The sequence below is a fragment of the Podarcis gaigeae genome (assembly GCF_964106915.1).
Source record: "Podarcis gaigeae genome assembly, chromosome: 3".
Taxonomy (NCBI): Eukaryota; Metazoa; Chordata; class Lepidosauria; order Squamata; family Lacertidae; genus Podarcis; species Podarcis gaigeae.
Genome location: NC_139680.1, coordinates 17,974,374 through 17,990,408, shown reverse-complemented (window position 1 = coordinate 17,990,408; position 16,035 = coordinate 17,974,374). Strand labels below are relative to the sequence as shown.

The following is a 16,035-nucleotide window of genomic DNA, read 5'->3' as shown; positions in this document are numbered from 1 at the left end:
CTTGATACTAATGAAACATGAGTTCTTGTTCCTTGCTTCTCCCCTTAAAAATGATTTTAAAATATTAACTTGTTATGCAATCATAAATCTTGGATGTATTTCCTTACCTAATCTATATGGGCTCCTTTGGAAGGATACAGATTTAAATAATAATATATAAGCTGGGTTCAATATAATTTGAGTTGCCAAACATAGTGGATTACATGTTTTGCTTTGACAGTTATGTGTTTATATTTTTCCATAGTATGTACTTGTTCTCTGCAATTCCATTGGTACTCCTCTGGATCCAAAATATATTGACATTGGTAAGCAGATGTTCAGAGTTTTATTGTATTCATTATACCTCTTGAGCCTTTGCCCAAAATCATTTTGGGGCAATCCAATGCAATGGCAATCCAAAATGGCTAACTACTACTACTTATGTGACAGAGCTGGCAAACTATTTGCTGTTTAGTGTCTTGAAATGTTAGCAAACTGTAACAGAAGTAGGTCTACCTACTACTGCCATTTTAGTATGGCTTACTACGTCCACTTCTTTTGAAACTAATTGCAAAAGTGACTGTGGGCTGGATACAGACATATGTTGTTCCCTTTGATTGCAGAAGGGATTCTGATTCAGCAGAAGGGAGGGAGGTGATTTTCACACACAAAAATTCCCCAGGAAGCCCCCCCCCTCCACTACCTCCCACACTGTTATAGGGCATCCTTCAGCCTTTATGGGGGGTTTCGGGGGGTGTCCCACCTTCTGCCCATGGGAGCATCCTATAAGTGGAACTGTGCTCGTGTTTAGTCTAGATCCAGTTCCTTGTTAATTGATATTTCTGTTCAGAATGCCAGCTGCATCAGGTAGGAATGGGATTTTAAGCTGCTATTTTATGGACAAAGCATAGTGTTTTGTAGCCAGTGCTGTCCAGTGCAGACAAAGGCAATTTGATCCAGAAGTGCTTCTGTTACCAGAATGTGGAGAGTGGTGATTTTGTGATTCCCACCAGCACCAGCTTCCATGCTGTTCCAAAAGGTTGCCCAATAGGGCGGTTCATAAAAAACCTTTTTTTTTAAAAAAATGCCTGCTCCAAAGGTCTTAACTTACTACACTAGGGATTACATAGCTATATCTGAAATTTCATGCATATCAGTTAATACATGGGTAGGCAAACTAAGGCCCGGGGGCCAGATCCGGCCCAATCGCCTTCTAAATCCGGCCCGCAGATGCTCCAGGAGTCAGCGTGTTTTTACATGAGTAGAATGTGTGCTTTTATTTAAAATGCATCATTGGGTTATTTGTGGGTCATAGGAATTCATTCATTTCCCCCAAAAAATATAGTCCAGCCCCTCACAAGGTCTGATGGACAGTGGACTGGCCCCCTTCTGAAAAAGTTTGCTGACCCCTGAGTTAATATCTTGACCCTGCTCCACTGAAAAGCATTGGGTGTTCAGTAGGGCAGTTTATAAAAAACCTTTTTTTGAAAATGCCTGCTCCAAAAGTTTTATCTTACTACACTACGGATTATATAGCTATATCTGAAATTTCATGCATATCAGTTAATATATTGACCCTCCTCCACGAAAATTGCTGTTTACTTGGCCATTTTCCTATGTCATGAAAGCTGAAATTTCAGTTCAGTAGAGCAGGATCAAGATATTAACTGATATGCATGAAACTTCATAGTCATGCTGTCTGAGGCTGATGTGAGTTGGAGTCCAACAACATCTGGAAGGCCACAGGTTCCCCATTCCCACACCACATCGGAACATCTGTGCATGTGATATAAACATATTTGCTCTTTTCAAAAGTGCCGATCACGGTCATTTTTCAAAGGACCCATGCATCTGCTGTTTTATTAGGCATATTGTGAATCGTTCTGGCTTTTGCAAATGTCACTAAAGCAGGCACACTTTATTCATGCAATTCCAATCTTCAAAAACTGTTTAATTTCCAGGTTCCAGTCAAGTACTTGAGCCCAATTTGCAACTGCCTTTCCTTATCAAGTTCCAATTATTTTTAATTATACATTTGCATGCAGGTTCATCAAAGGCTAATATTTGACAGTTTTCAATGGGAGGCTTTTAAAATGTATTTACCATGCTCGCTGCTTCTAGCCACAGAGCTTGGTGGGCAGAGTAGAAGCATAGTTCCCACTTAACATTTCTCAATTTCAGTGCTCTATTGCTCATTGGTTATTTCTGCCATAGATATTAAACTATCGAAACGACTGGTAGATAAAGCTCAACAGAGATTGTTGATTGCACTGTTCATAGTTGGTAGTAGATGTTAGAGCAGCACAATAGAAAGAATCACACTTCAGAGTACCTTGTTACTTACTGTAGTATTATTGATCTTACCTGTCATGTGTTTTTGTTGCTGTCATTTATTATTATTAGATAATTTATAGCCCATTGTTCCTCCCAAAAAGCATACACGCTGTAATGGAATGGGGGATATGTGGCCCTCCAGATGCCATTTGACTACAACTCCCATCAGTCCCAGCTAGCATGGCCAGGGATCAGGGATTCTGGGAGTTGCAGTCCAACAACATCTAGGAAGACCATAGACTCTCCATAGACTTTGTGCCCCAAATCCAGTGAAGTGGGGTGGAGATTTCCACTGCTACCATTTTCTGCCGAAAACTTTCCATTATTAGGAATGCATTGTTTTGTAAAATTAACAGCATAATGAATACAAAACAAGTAGGGGAATGGAAATGGATCTAATGATAATTCTAAAATCAAAGTTTTTAAAGACAATTAACTATAGGAAGCACATGTATTATGAAATAAATAAGAAATGTATACTTGAGTGTGCCAGCACCTATTCTCTGGAAATTCTCTGCACATATAGGTCTTTGAACCAGACCATGATATTTGTGTTGTTTTTCTTATACCTGGCAATGACACCCTAGGGTAGCCAGTTTCAATTGTTTCCGGACTACAGCTCCCATCATCCCTGACCATTGGCCTTGCTCGCTGAGACTGATGGGAGTTTTACTACAACAACACCTTCAGGTTGACTACCTGCATGTTGGCTGCTCATGTACAAAACCTACTTCTTATCTAGGTCTAAGTAAGATTGCACCATTCAACGGACCTGTTCAATTTGTGCTTCTTGTTTGGATTTTATAATAGCACCACTGTTCGTTATCATGACCAAAACCCAGGTGATAGCAGCTTCAAAAGAAGCCTTTTATATCTGGCAGTATCGCGTGGACAAGAAGCTCACTGCAATGGAAATTAATCAGGTGGCACGAACTAGAAAAGAGGGCAAAGAGAGGTTTGTACTTCGATTTTGCAGCTTCTGTTCCTGTGCTATGTTGTTTAACTCCTAGCATGATCTCTGTGACATTTGATTTGCAAGCAAATTCATAAAATAGTTGCTTTGTGAATAATTAATTTGTAAATAATATCTGCCTGTATCCCAAGCAGTGGGACGCGGGTGGCGCTGTGGGTTAAACCACAGGGCCTAGGACTTGCCAATCAGAAGGTTGGTGGTTCGAATCCCTGTGATGGGGTGAGCTCCTGTTGCTTGGTCCCTGTTCCTGCCAACCTAGCAGTTCAAAAGCACGTCAAAGCGCAAGTAGATAAATAGGTACCTCTCCGGCGGGAAGGTAAACGCCGTTTCCGTGTGCTGCTCTGGTTCGCCAGAAGCGGCTTAGTCATGCTGGCTACATGACCCGGAAGCTGTACACCGGCTCCCTCGGCCAATAAAGCGAGATGAATGCCGCAACCCCAGAGTCGGCTATGACTGGACCTAATGGTCAGGGGTCCCTTTACCTTTATATCCCAGGCAGGAAGGGACTAACATCTCTTATGCAGCATGCCAAATATGTTTCATAGCTCATTCACTGTAACTGCGTCTGGGACCCTTATTTACACCAAAGGATTCTCTTCTTTAATGTCATTCAGATCTTTCATGGCCCAGCTTTTTTATCTGTTTCTACAATGCTGTGTATTGGATCCTAAGATAAGTTAGCTTAATGAAGTTCATAGAAGGAAAGTTTCCCATCTAGTTGTCTTAGGACCCAAGCCTAAATTTTTGTGTCATACCTGGAATAATAATGGGAAGTTTGGATTATTTTGCTTTGAGAATTTCTCCCAATCAAATTGCCATATTTCATTTCAGTCTGGCACCCCACTACCTCCAAAATACAACCTTCCTCCTGTGTAGTATTTTCCTGCTTGCAAGATTGCACTGGAGGACGTGCTCTAGACAGAATGACTCCCCACTCTGGGTTTTATTCTTACAGACAGGTTCTTCAGAACCTTTTGCCTTCCTCAACCCTATAACCACACTTTTAAAACCCTCCTGCATTAAGAACAACCACAGGAAAACACACACACACATTTGGGAAACGAAACATCATGTGCAGTATGTAAAGCGCAAGCCCTAAAAAATATCCCTGTACTTCAGAGGGTACCAATTTCCTTTTTCCATTTTTCCTTTCAGGATTTATCATGTAGATGATACCCCTTCTGGAGCAGGTGATGGAGTACTTGATTATGCGAAAGCTTTACAAGTAAGTCCTTACCAGAATCTTGTTTTGCCAGTCTGTGAGGAAAGCCGTTTTGAGTTGTTGTTTATAATCTGAAAGTGCATTAGATTTCTTCTGATTATTTTTTTTTATTGCTCTATCATGCAAATAAAAAAAAACTACTTTCCCTTCCAAATGTTACCATATTCTTGCTAGCAATTTCGCTCTACAGCTCTGTTTCAAATAATAAAACTGCTTTTGGTGATTAAACTTGACATCTGATACGGTTTCAGGGAACGAGGGATCCGATTTGTGCAATAACAGCATCTGATAAGACACTTATTATTGTAAGTACCGGATGTGCTGTTTATTTTAATTCATTTATTTATTTAACAATATTTGCATATTCTTTTCCAAGCACACATGGTTCTCTTAACACTGCACAAGAATAACCTTAGATTTATAGCTGGACGGTATTGCACTTGCCCTGCTGAATCTAAAAGGCTATACCCACTGGCACACCTCTGGCTAGTCTTGCTGCTGTTGTTCACTGGGAGGTAGAGAGGGAAGCCGAACCTTGGAAGCCGAACGCCTTGGCTCCCAAACGATCGAAACCTGTAAGTGAGTGTTCTGGTTTTCGAACAATTTTCGGAACGTCCGGTGCGGCTTTTGCAGCCAATTGGAAGACAAGCTTTGGATTTCAAATGGTTCTGGGAGTCAAATGGGCTGCTGGAACGCATTCTGTTCAAAAACCAAGGTACCACTGTATGCATCCCTCTCTGCTACCTGCTGGTAAACAACAGTGATATGACCTACTGGAGGTCAGGTGAGTGTCGCTGCCTCACTACGTTGTTCTCTACTGACTATGCTTCAGGGCATACAGGAGAAGGTGCCAAACGGGAGATAAGCTGATTCGAGTCTCAGGCACAAAAGATTATATACAAACAGCAGCCGCAGCAATCCCTAGTCTTGTAGTAAGGTTAAAGCTTACTGGGAAATGATATATAATGAATTGAAAAGGATGTTTAAAATAACCTTTGTTAAAAATAAATAAATCCAGAAGCTTTTCTTTGGGGAATTATAGGGACTGAACTACCTAAATTGTATAGAAATTTATTTATGTATGCGACTACAGCAACAAGAATGCTACTCGCCCCAAAATGGAAAGAAGCAGAAGTCCCAGCAAAGGAAGAATGGATACAAAAACTTATGGAATATGCAGAAATGGCAAAACTTACCGGAAGAATAAGAAATCAAGATAACAAACTTTTTATAAAAGAATGGAAATGTTTTATTGAGTATTTGCAGATAAATTGCAAACATAAAAACATTGGCAGGATTATTGTAATAACCTGCAGTTTCATAGAAGTATATATTTAAAGTAGATAATTAAATGAGCAAATTAAATGAATTTGGATATGCAAAAGATATTTAAAAATTAATTTAAGGACCTGCAGAAAGGGGGAAGGAAGTCAACCTTTGAAATGTTAAAGTGATTGTAGAATTAATGAAATGTATAAATTTGAAAAGTATAAATAAAAACTTTTTTTAAAAATGAAGCCAAGGGCTTCAAGCATGAAAGCGAAGATTTGGTTGTTGACATGTGGACACGAAACCTCATGCAACACTGGGGAAGTGAGTACCCGCAAAGAATTTCTTTTGCTGTTTTTTGAAAGGGCAAACCTCAACAATAACCTGCAAGAGGGAGGCAGATCGCTCTATTCCTCCTCCACCAGCTTCTCTCATGTACCCCAATCTATAGGAACAGCTGAGCAGTGCGGAAAAAGGGGTGGGGCTTCCAATAAAGGGGGTGTGGCCAAGTCCCCTTTCTCTCCACTGCTCAGCGATTCCTGCTCAGCCACAGCAATTTCAAATGGACTGAGGGGAAGAAGAAGTAGCAGCAATTGGGGTTGGACCAGAGAAGCCTCATGGTCCCTTCCAGCTCTCCAGTTTTATTACTCTCCCAAGCCTTGTGCTCATTCATTTGATAAGACTACATACAGGTTGCTTACCTGTGGCTTAGTCCAGCACATAAAGAAAGGTGTTTTATGCTCATATTTCCTCGCTTCTCAAAAGTTGTTTTTCTCTAGGGACGAGAATCCGGCACCATTCAGAGTTACAGGCTCCCCAACGTTGGTTTGATTCGGAAGTATCTCCTCAACTGCCGGCCTTATCAAATGTCTCTGAATTGCACCTCCAGGTAAGACAGAAGTTTGGTTGTAAAATATATTCTCAACTTTGAGATGCAATCTTTACCAATTCGGATACATTCTGTTAGTTGAAATATTAAACATTATTCTAGGAGGCTGAATTTTACATGTTATATCGGAGACAATGGGACGCGGGTGGTGCTGTGGGTTAAACCACAGAGCCTAGGGCTTGCCAATCAGAAGGTTGGCAGTTCGAATCCCCGCGATGGGGTGAGCTCCATTTCTCGGTCCCTGCTCCTGCCAACCTAGCAGTTGGAAAGCATGTCAAAGTGCAAGTAGATAAATAGGTACCGCTCCGGCGGGAAGGTAAACGGCGTTTCCGTGCGCTGCTCTGGTTCTCCAGAAGCGGCTTAGTCATGCTGGCCACATGACCCGGCAGCTGTACGCCAGCTCCCTCGGCCAATAAAGCAAGATGAGCACCGCAACCCCAGAGTCTGCCACGACTGGACCTAATGGTCAGGGGTCCCTTTACTTTTACCTTACTGGAGACAATGAGTAGTCTTTAACCATCCCATCCCTTCAATGCAAGGATTTCTGCTTGTGCAATGAGCCATCTCCCCGCCCCCCCCACTCCACCCTTGCCTTCCCAAATCTGCTCCAAAGGGTTGGGGGAAAACCCTTAGAATAGATTTGGGGGTGAACAGGGAGAGGATGGGGGAGAACATTGCATTGCACAAGCAGAAATTCTTGCACTGATGGAATGTTCACAGAGCACTATGTTGGATACAACCCAAGGCTTTTAATAGACAGGGGGGAAAGTGTGAAAAATTAACTGAAGGTGGGGTGGGTTCAGGCAGACAATGATGTTGAGAGAAGGTCTTCCCTCCCTCATACAGTGGAACCTTGGTTTTTGAGCGCCTCAGAAGCCAAACGCCGAAAACTTGGAAGTAATTGCTTCTGTTTTCGAACATGCCTCGGAGGTTGAACAGCTTCCCCTGTGTGTTTTTCCATTTTCTCAATGGATTTTGCTGACCACCCATTGCTTCTTGGTTTTGGAACGTTTCCGAAATCAAATGGTCTTCCCGAACGGATCACGTTTGGAAACCGAGGTTCCACTGTGTTAGCATTCTGCTCTAGTAACTTCCAGATTGGATTATTACAGTGTCTTCTGCGCCGTGTGGCCTTTGAAGATGGTTTGGAAACTTCCAAGTGGTCCAAAACGCAGCAGCCAGATTATTGGCTGGGATTGCGTTTTGAACTCATATCAACCCATTCTGAAACAGATGTCTGAGCTGCCTATTTGTTTCCAGGCCCAATTCACAGTGCTCATCTTAGCATTCAAAACCCTAAAGACTTAGGACGCAAAGATCTGAAAGACCACCTCATTCCAGACAGATCCTCCCAGGTGTTAAGGGTAGTTCTACCCCCCTTAAAAGGTGGGGTGGGGTGGGAGAGGGCATTTTCTGTGGCAGCCACTAGATTGTGGAATTGTCTGACTTCTTTATTCTAGAGCTTTCAGAGAATGGTGAAGATTTGCCTCTTTACCCTGGCCTTTGACACCTGAGATGTGTGTCTTCAGGGCTCATCTTCTTTTTGTAAATATAATAGCTGATAACTGGTTTGTAATTCTGAATTACCTGTTAATATGTAGTTCTACCTATGCTATTTGTGGTTGAGATTCTGGTTTAAGAAATACAGTGGACCCTCTGGATATGAATTTAATTCAGGGGTCAGTGCACCCCTCGAAAAATCTGTATCCAGAGGCGCCGCTTCTGCACATGGGCGCGGCTTGATAAAGTGCTTCTGCGCATGCGCGAGCAGTGAAACCCAGAAAAATACTTCTGGATTTGCCGTTTCCGCAACCCGAAGTTTACGCTACTCGGAAGTAACATAACCCAAGGGTCTACTGTACCTTCACGGTAAACCATTTCAAATCTGAGACAGAACGTTGATAAAGGACTATTTTGTTTTCATTCATTCTCCCTTCATTTTCAGCCGTCTTGCTATCATAGACATGTTAGGAATGCTGGTTTTCTTTGACTTGGACACCCGAATAACAGACAGTTCAGGAAGCCAAGCAGTAGGTGAACAACTCAAACTGGAACGCAAAGATGTTTGGGATATGAAATGGGCCAGAGATAATCCAGAGTTATTTGCCATGATGGAGAAAACAAGAATGTATGTGTTCAGAAACCTGGATCCTGAGGTACAGCAACAAGCAATAATGAAATACAAATATGTTAATTGGGAGTCCACAATCTCCCATTGCATCTTTTGGGGCTGGAATAGGAGGAAGGCAGTTGGCGAGGTTCTCTGCAGATCCACCTGGAGATCATATGTTCTTCTAGCACATTGTTTGTCATATATATTCCTTGGTTGATTGACTTAGGAGTTTGGGTCAAGCTGGAAGCAAAGTGAAAATAGGTGGAAATTCAACAGGGATTAAGGGAACAAAGTGATTTTTGGGGTGGGATGACTCTCCCGCTTCCCTCCACACCACCTTGCTCCTTGTGGAGCCATTGGATCATTACAGTGGAACAACTACATAAGTAGTAGTAAAAATACTGGGTCACACCAAAGTTTCATCTAGTCCAATATTCTGTCTCTAGGAGTGGCTAGACAGGATCCTCTGGAAGTTTTCAAGCAGAGTATTATATATTTATTATTTAATTATCATCATCATCATTTATACAAAATGATCCCACTTCTCACCATCCTGGTCTTAAATCAGCTTACAAGGATAAAAAAAAAGAAATGCAACATACAAAATTTGAAACGTAAATTAAACCTCAGAAATGGAAACGAAAGAAAATCAGAAAATTTTAAACTGCAATAGGTCTTACAGGAAAAAGCAAGGGGTGAGAAGGTGAAAAATGGCTTTGTCATGTATAATGAGATAAGAATCCAATGTCTTTGTTCAGACATTGTTCTCACCCCTTGCTTTTTCCTGTAAGACCTATTGCAGTCATTAAGAGTCGTCAACAGGCTCATCACAGCTATCTGCCCATCACCCATTCCTACCACCCTTCTGAGTAATACCCCTCCCCACCTTCTCACTATATAGAAGGGTCTGGTAACTTCTGTTTCAGTGGATCTGAAGAAGTGTGCATGCACACGAAAGCTCATACCAAGAACTAACTTAGTTGGTCTTTAAGGTGCTACTGGAAGGATTTTTGTTTTGTTTTGACTATGGCAGACCAACACGGCTACCTATCTGTAACTAGAAAATTTTAAAACAGCAAAGAAGCATTCATGATGTGAAGACTTCCTTAAATAAATTGGTTTTTAGCCAGGCATCTGAAACTCATCACAGACTGTGAATATCCGGCTTCCTTACTAGTGGGAGGGAGTTCCGCAGAGTTGGGCCCACAACACTGAAGGCATGACTTCTCATTGACCCATGCTATGCTTCTGGTCCCTGGGGAAACCACTCATAATGAAGGTGATGGGCATCCCTATTGCTGATCCCAAGCACCTAGTATTTAAAGGTGGTTGTTATTGTTACTATTTTATTTGAACCCTACTCATCTGACTGATTTTCCCCAGCCACTCTGGGCAGCTTCCAGCAGATATAAGAACACAATAAAATACCAAACATTAAAAATTAAGAATTTCCCTATACATGACTGCCTTCAGATGTCTTCTGAAAGTTGTATAGTTGTTTATCTCCTTGTCATCTGGTGGGAGGGTGTTCCACAGGGCAGGTGCCGCTACTGAGAAGACCCTCTGCCTGGTTCCCTGTAGCTTCACTTTTTGCAGGGAGGGAACTGGCAGAAGGCCCTTGGTGCTGGACCTCAGTGTCCAGGCTAGACAACTGAGGTGGAGACGCTCCTTCAGGTATACAAGACCGAGGCCATTTAGAGCTTTAAAGGTCAGCACCAGCACTTTGAATTGTGCTTGGAAATGTACTGTGAGCCAATGTAGATCCTTTAGGACCGGTGTTAATATGGTCACCAGTCTAGCTGCCACCAGATGTACTTGCAGATGTAAGATGTACTTGTACTGAAAATTGATAAATCTTCCATGAATTTGTCTGATAGTTGCTTAACCTTAAAAGATGTCACCACATCTTGGTTAATTAAGAGTTGACCAGTGGTTCTCAACCTGTGGGTCCCCAGGTGTTGTTGGACTACAACTCCCATCATCCCTGAGCTCTGGCCTTGCTAGCTAGGGGTGATGGGAGTTGTAGTTCAACATCTGGGGACCCACGGGTTGAGAAAGGCTGGTTTAGAGAATGTTATAAGCCTCTCCATAGTCCCTGCAGTTAAGACTAAAAGCTTAAATTGATGTAGTTGCTCTCTGTCGGAATGGTGCTCCAGCCCCTTGAGAATTTTAACTGCAAATGCAAATACGAGAGCAATAATAGGTTGACACTTTCTGAAAGATGCAAGGAGCTCCACAGGCTTCCCTCTGCATTTCACAAATACAGAGGGAGCACAGATATGAGGTTGCATGAGTAAATTGAGTAGGCAGAAAAACTGATAATATTGCCAAAGCCTGCAATCCTGTGCACACTTAAATGTGAGTAACGGCAAAATTAAGTCTCTCTGATTTTAGTGGGATTTGTTTCCTAGGAAGTGTACATACGATTGCATCCTAAATGGCATTGAAATTGTTGTCTGAAATGCTGCAGGATAATTTGGATTTGCTGATTATATGGTCACTTGTATTTTAAGGAGCCCCTTCAAACGTCCGGATACATTTGCAACTTTGAAGATTTAGAAATTAAATCTGTTTTACTGGATGAAATATTAAAGGTAAATTTTAGATTTCTCCCCCCCCCCCTTCTAAAAACATTCCATTTATACAATTTACAAAACAGTGGTTTTCAGTGGAAATGAGCAGGCACTAAACTTATTTTTGTGTGTATTTTACAGAATCCTGAACACCCTAATAAGGATTGCATACTTAATTTTGAGATTAGATCACTACGAGATGCACAAGCGATTGTAAATAACGCAGGCATTGCAGAGTCTGCCCAGTTCATTGAAGAAAATTCACATCCAAGGCTTTGGTAAAATTCCATTCCCCCCCCCCCCCCAGGTTTTCTTTCCTATTTAGAGGGATTATATTCTTATGGCTTTTCAGGGTTAAATCTAGGTTAATAAAACAGGTTTTATTAGCTGAGGAATTGGACTGGTATCTGTTATATAGGAAAATAATCTCAGTTTGATGTGAAAACATCCAATAGTAATAAGAGCCGCTAGCTAAATTTGACCCCCTATGATATGTCAAAAGTGTAAATAGGTCATGTAAAAATTGGTGCATGCAAAAGAACACTGAGGACCATGTGATACATTTTCCTTCTCAATCCTCAGACAGCTTTTGGGTAGGTAAGCTGTTTCAGCAAGCCCAGGTAACCTATTTTAAGGGGGAGAGAGAAAAGAAACAGAGAGCAGTGCAGAGGTCAGATGGGGAACCTTCAGAAAGGAATAACGCATCTAGGCGATACCTGAGGCAACCTTTTCCTGAATGTCCTTCTCAAATAAGCTTAGATTTTTCCATCAGGGATGATGCAAAACCTTTGGAGGTTTCTGAGTGTTGCGGAGACCCTTCATCTGGCCTTTGGTTTGGACTCAGTCTGACCCTTATGTTTCCCTCCCTTTATGGTTTTGATCTATGGGCTACTTTTAAAATGAGGCTGCATTTTAAATTTCATTTTAACCTGTGTTTTAAATTGTGTTTTTTTCCCCTATTATGTTTTTACTATAATTTTACTGGTGTTAGACGCCCTGGCTAGGGAGGGTGGGTTATAAATAAAAATTATTATTATTATTATTATTATTATTATTATTATTATTATCTGCACACCCAAAGCTTCCCCCCCCCCCCCAACCATAAGATCTTTTGGCCTTCTCCGCTGCACTTCCATGTGCTGCTTTGGCTCCTCCTGCAATTCGGCCAAGAATATTTGTTAAGTCTGTTCCTTATGAAGCTGTTTTTTTCCAGGTAAGACATCTGTGTTCTTTATACAGGCGACTGTTGGCTGAAACGGCTCTCCAGAGATTGGATCTTGACACTGCTGAGCAAGCATTTGTGCGCTACAAAAACTACCAAGGTATCAAGTTTGTCAAGCGTCTTCTCAACCTCCAGAGTGAATTACTGAGGCAAGCCGAAGTGGCAGTTTACTTCGGCAAATTTGAAGAAGCTGAAAGAATGTGTTTGGACATGGACAGAAGGTAATTTTCTAGGATAAATTTGAATTGACAAGAGAATCCCCTGAGTGCACAACAGCACAATTGATCGTGAGGGAGCTGTTTATCTTGAGTGAGTGAATTTAGGAATTGTGAGCGCCTCACAAACCATACTTGCTTTTCTAAATTTCAAGCCCGCATAACTCAAAAGTGGGAAGACCAATGAAAAAGAAAGAATACCAGGCATGGGCACAGAACTGGGAAAGATCAGGCAAACCAACTGAAAATAGACTAAAACATCTGTTTGAGGCCTAGTAAGCTGCCTTGGTGATGATACTGTGCATTTATGTAAAGCTATACAATGTTCAGGGACGCAGGTGGCGCTGTGAGTTAAACCACAGAGCCTAGGACTTGCCGAGCTCCCGTTGCTCGGTCCCTGCTCCTGCCAACCTCGCAGTTCAAAAGCACGTCAAAGTGCAAGTAGATAAATAGGTACCGCTCTGGTGGGAAGGTAAACGGCATTTCCGTGTGCTGCTCTGGTTTGCCAGAAGCGGCTTAGTCATGCTGGCCACATGACCCGGAAGCTGTACGCCGGCTCCCTCGGCCAATAAAGCGATATGAGCACCGCAACCCCACAGTCGGTCACGACTGGACCTAATTGTCAGGGGTCCCTTTACCTTTTTAAGCTGCCTTGGTGATTATACTGTGCATTTATGTAAAACTTTACAATGTCCAGAGCATTTCCAAACATACTCTTCATCATCCTTATAGCAACCCGATATGAGGCAGGCCAGTTATTGTTCCAGGCTGAGGTTTAGCAATAATAACTTGCCAAAAGCCACCTGGTCACTTCATGGTTGAGATAGGATTTGAACATTTTGGTCCACAGCTCTGTACTTTAAGAAACCTACAGAGCTGGTGGAGGAAAGAATGTGAGGAGTGAATGTGGAGTGAGAGAATGTGAGAGGAGTTCTTTTTTTCTTTTTGGAGGCAGTGGGAGGGAATTAACTATGTCAAATCTCAGGCTGACATAGTTTCTGGCTCTGTTTGAGAGGGTGCAGATCCTTGGCTGTCCTTGACACACACCTGAATCACCCCATCTTTGGCCCTGCCACCAAAGGAGGACTGCCAGCAGGACAACCATGGCAGTGGAAATCTTCTTCACCATCCCGCCATGGTGGCAGAAACATGCTGTCCCCTGTGGAGAAGTTCTGTGATACCTTATGGCTCACAGAACAGCCTTGCAGGGACCATGGACTTGTGTTCTGTTGAATGTTTTTGTTTCATAAGCCACATTGAGAGGTTTTTGCCTTTTCAAGGTGATCTAAACGTACTTTTAAATGAATAAAGCGTTTTAGAATTGGCTCTCTTTGTATTTCGTGAAGCTGCATTTCTGGTTTTTATATTTGCAGAGACCTTGCCGTTGATTTGCGAATGAAACTAGGGAACGGATTTCGAGTAGTGCAGCTTTTGCAAACGGGCTCGGGACATGGAGATGACAGTCTCCTTGAAATGGCACACAACGAAATTGGGGACTACTTTGCCGATAGACAGAAATGGTATGTTCATAACTTGACACTATAAGTGACTATTGCTGCCTCCTGTCCAAACCGGAGACTTAATTAGTTGTTGTTGATTTTTTAATTGCCTTCTGCAGGGAATGGATATAGAACAACATTTAACCTCCGTGTAACTCTTGGATTGATGATTTAGTTACATTAATTAATGAATTTATTTGAGGATATTGTACAATATCATCAGTTATATGAAATGTTTAAAACAGACAAGAAAAATGGTTTTGAATGTATGTTTAAAGAAGACTGGAAAATGTTTACTGAATATATGGGTGAAAATTGTGTTTATTAAAAAACACTGGTAGCATTAAGATAAATTCAACAATGTAAATAAGTTTTGATGGATGTAACTATGGATTACTGAATGGTTTAGTTCATGTAAAATATGCAGGGATGTGTGGTATGCAAAATGAACCATAGAAAGAGAAGGGAAGTCATTGATTTAAGGTTGTTTAAGTGAATATTTTGAAATGAAAATTAGAATACAGTATATATATAGTGAGTTTATTTGAAAGAGACACAAAAAGCGTTCCATTTTGAAAACTTAAGCATAAGATATATTCTGTGGTTTCCCTACTCCGTTGCTGGTGCAATTATCAATCCTTTTGTAGCACTGAGCCTAGGAAATTAAACACATTGACAATCTGACAATAGCAAGCAGGTAATATTAACAGATCATCAGAGATCTGGTTTCTCTCCTACCCATGCCCAACTTCTTATAGGACAAATGCCGTGCCATATTATGTACAAGGCAGAAACCACGAACGTTTGGCTGAATGTTACTATATGCTGGAAGACTATCAAGCGCTAGAAGATTTGGCTAACTCACTTCCAGAAAACAACAAATTGCTTCCTGTAAGTATGGAAAGCTACTTATTGTGAATTCTCACCCTTAGGCTGTAATCCTGTACATGACTACCTGGGACTTAAGAACATACGAAGAGCCTGCTGGATCAGTCCAGTGTCCCATCTAGTCCAGTATCCTGTTCTCACAGTTGACAGCCAAACACCTATTGGAAACCCACAAGCAGAATTTGAACACGAGAGCCCTCTCCCCTCCTGTGACTTCCAGCAACTGATGTTCAGAAGCACTGCTTCCTCCAGCTGTGGAAGCAAAGCGTAGCCATTTGAGTAAACATGCAAAAGATGACATTTTGTGGGAGGGCTACAGCATCGCGCTTCTCTGTTTGTTCCAGCAGCACAAGCATTTTTGCTAGCCAGATGGAACAACCCCATCTCTCCTCTCCACCCCCTTCATACTGTTTTGGGTGTTCTCCCCAACCCTCCAAGGTGGATTTTGGGGGAAGAGAGAAGGGCAGAAAGACCTGTTGCACCAGCAGAAACGTTTGTTCTGGTTTCTGCTAGCATGCCAGGTTAGTTCAATCTGGGCCTGTGGTTCTGCTTGTCAGAACAACCTAACTTCATCCAGCAACTAACCACTGATTTACACAAATCAGATCCTTTATGTTATTTATCCTAAACCACATTTTGAGTTTTGGAAGATGGTGACAACACAGACATCTTTGATTTTGTGTGTGTGTGTGTGTGTGTGTGTGTGTGTGTGAGAGAGAGAGAGAGAGAGAGAGAGAGAGAGAGAGAGAGAAAGAATGAGATATTTAACACAAAAATATCCTTGGGCATGTTCTTTCTCAACACTCTTCAGAGCTCTAAATTTTCTAACACCAAACCCCGGTAGAAAGAATGTCAGCTG

At 41.8% G+C, this 16,035-nt stretch overlaps 1 protein-coding gene across 3 annotated transcripts in view; it reads left to right on the top strand.

The window, feature by feature from the left end:
* WDR35 (WD repeat domain 35) overlaps positions 1 to 16,035 on the top strand; it is a 38,675-nt gene that overhangs the window by 12,504 nt on the left and 10,136 nt on the right. For all 3 annotated transcript variants that reach the window (XM_083730058.1, XM_083730056.1, XM_083730057.1), the window contains 11 exons: positions 245 to 305; positions 3,124 to 3,268; positions 4,442 to 4,511; positions 4,760 to 4,813; positions 6,557 to 6,666; positions 8,612 to 8,822; positions 11,293 to 11,373; positions 11,494 to 11,630; positions 12,592 to 12,795; positions 14,163 to 14,309; positions 15,047 to 15,179. In XM_083730058.1, coding sequence (XP_083586184.1) covers positions 245 to 305; positions 3,124 to 3,268; positions 4,442 to 4,511; positions 4,760 to 4,813; positions 6,557 to 6,666; positions 8,612 to 8,822; positions 11,293 to 11,373; positions 11,494 to 11,630; positions 12,592 to 12,795; positions 14,163 to 14,309; positions 15,047 to 15,179 — 1,353 coding nt within the window. The remainder of the gene's footprint in view (positions 1 to 244; positions 306 to 3,123; positions 3,269 to 4,441; positions 4,512 to 4,759; positions 4,814 to 6,556; positions 6,667 to 8,611; positions 8,823 to 11,292; positions 11,374 to 11,493; positions 11,631 to 12,591; positions 12,796 to 14,162; positions 14,310 to 15,046; positions 15,180 to 16,035) is intronic.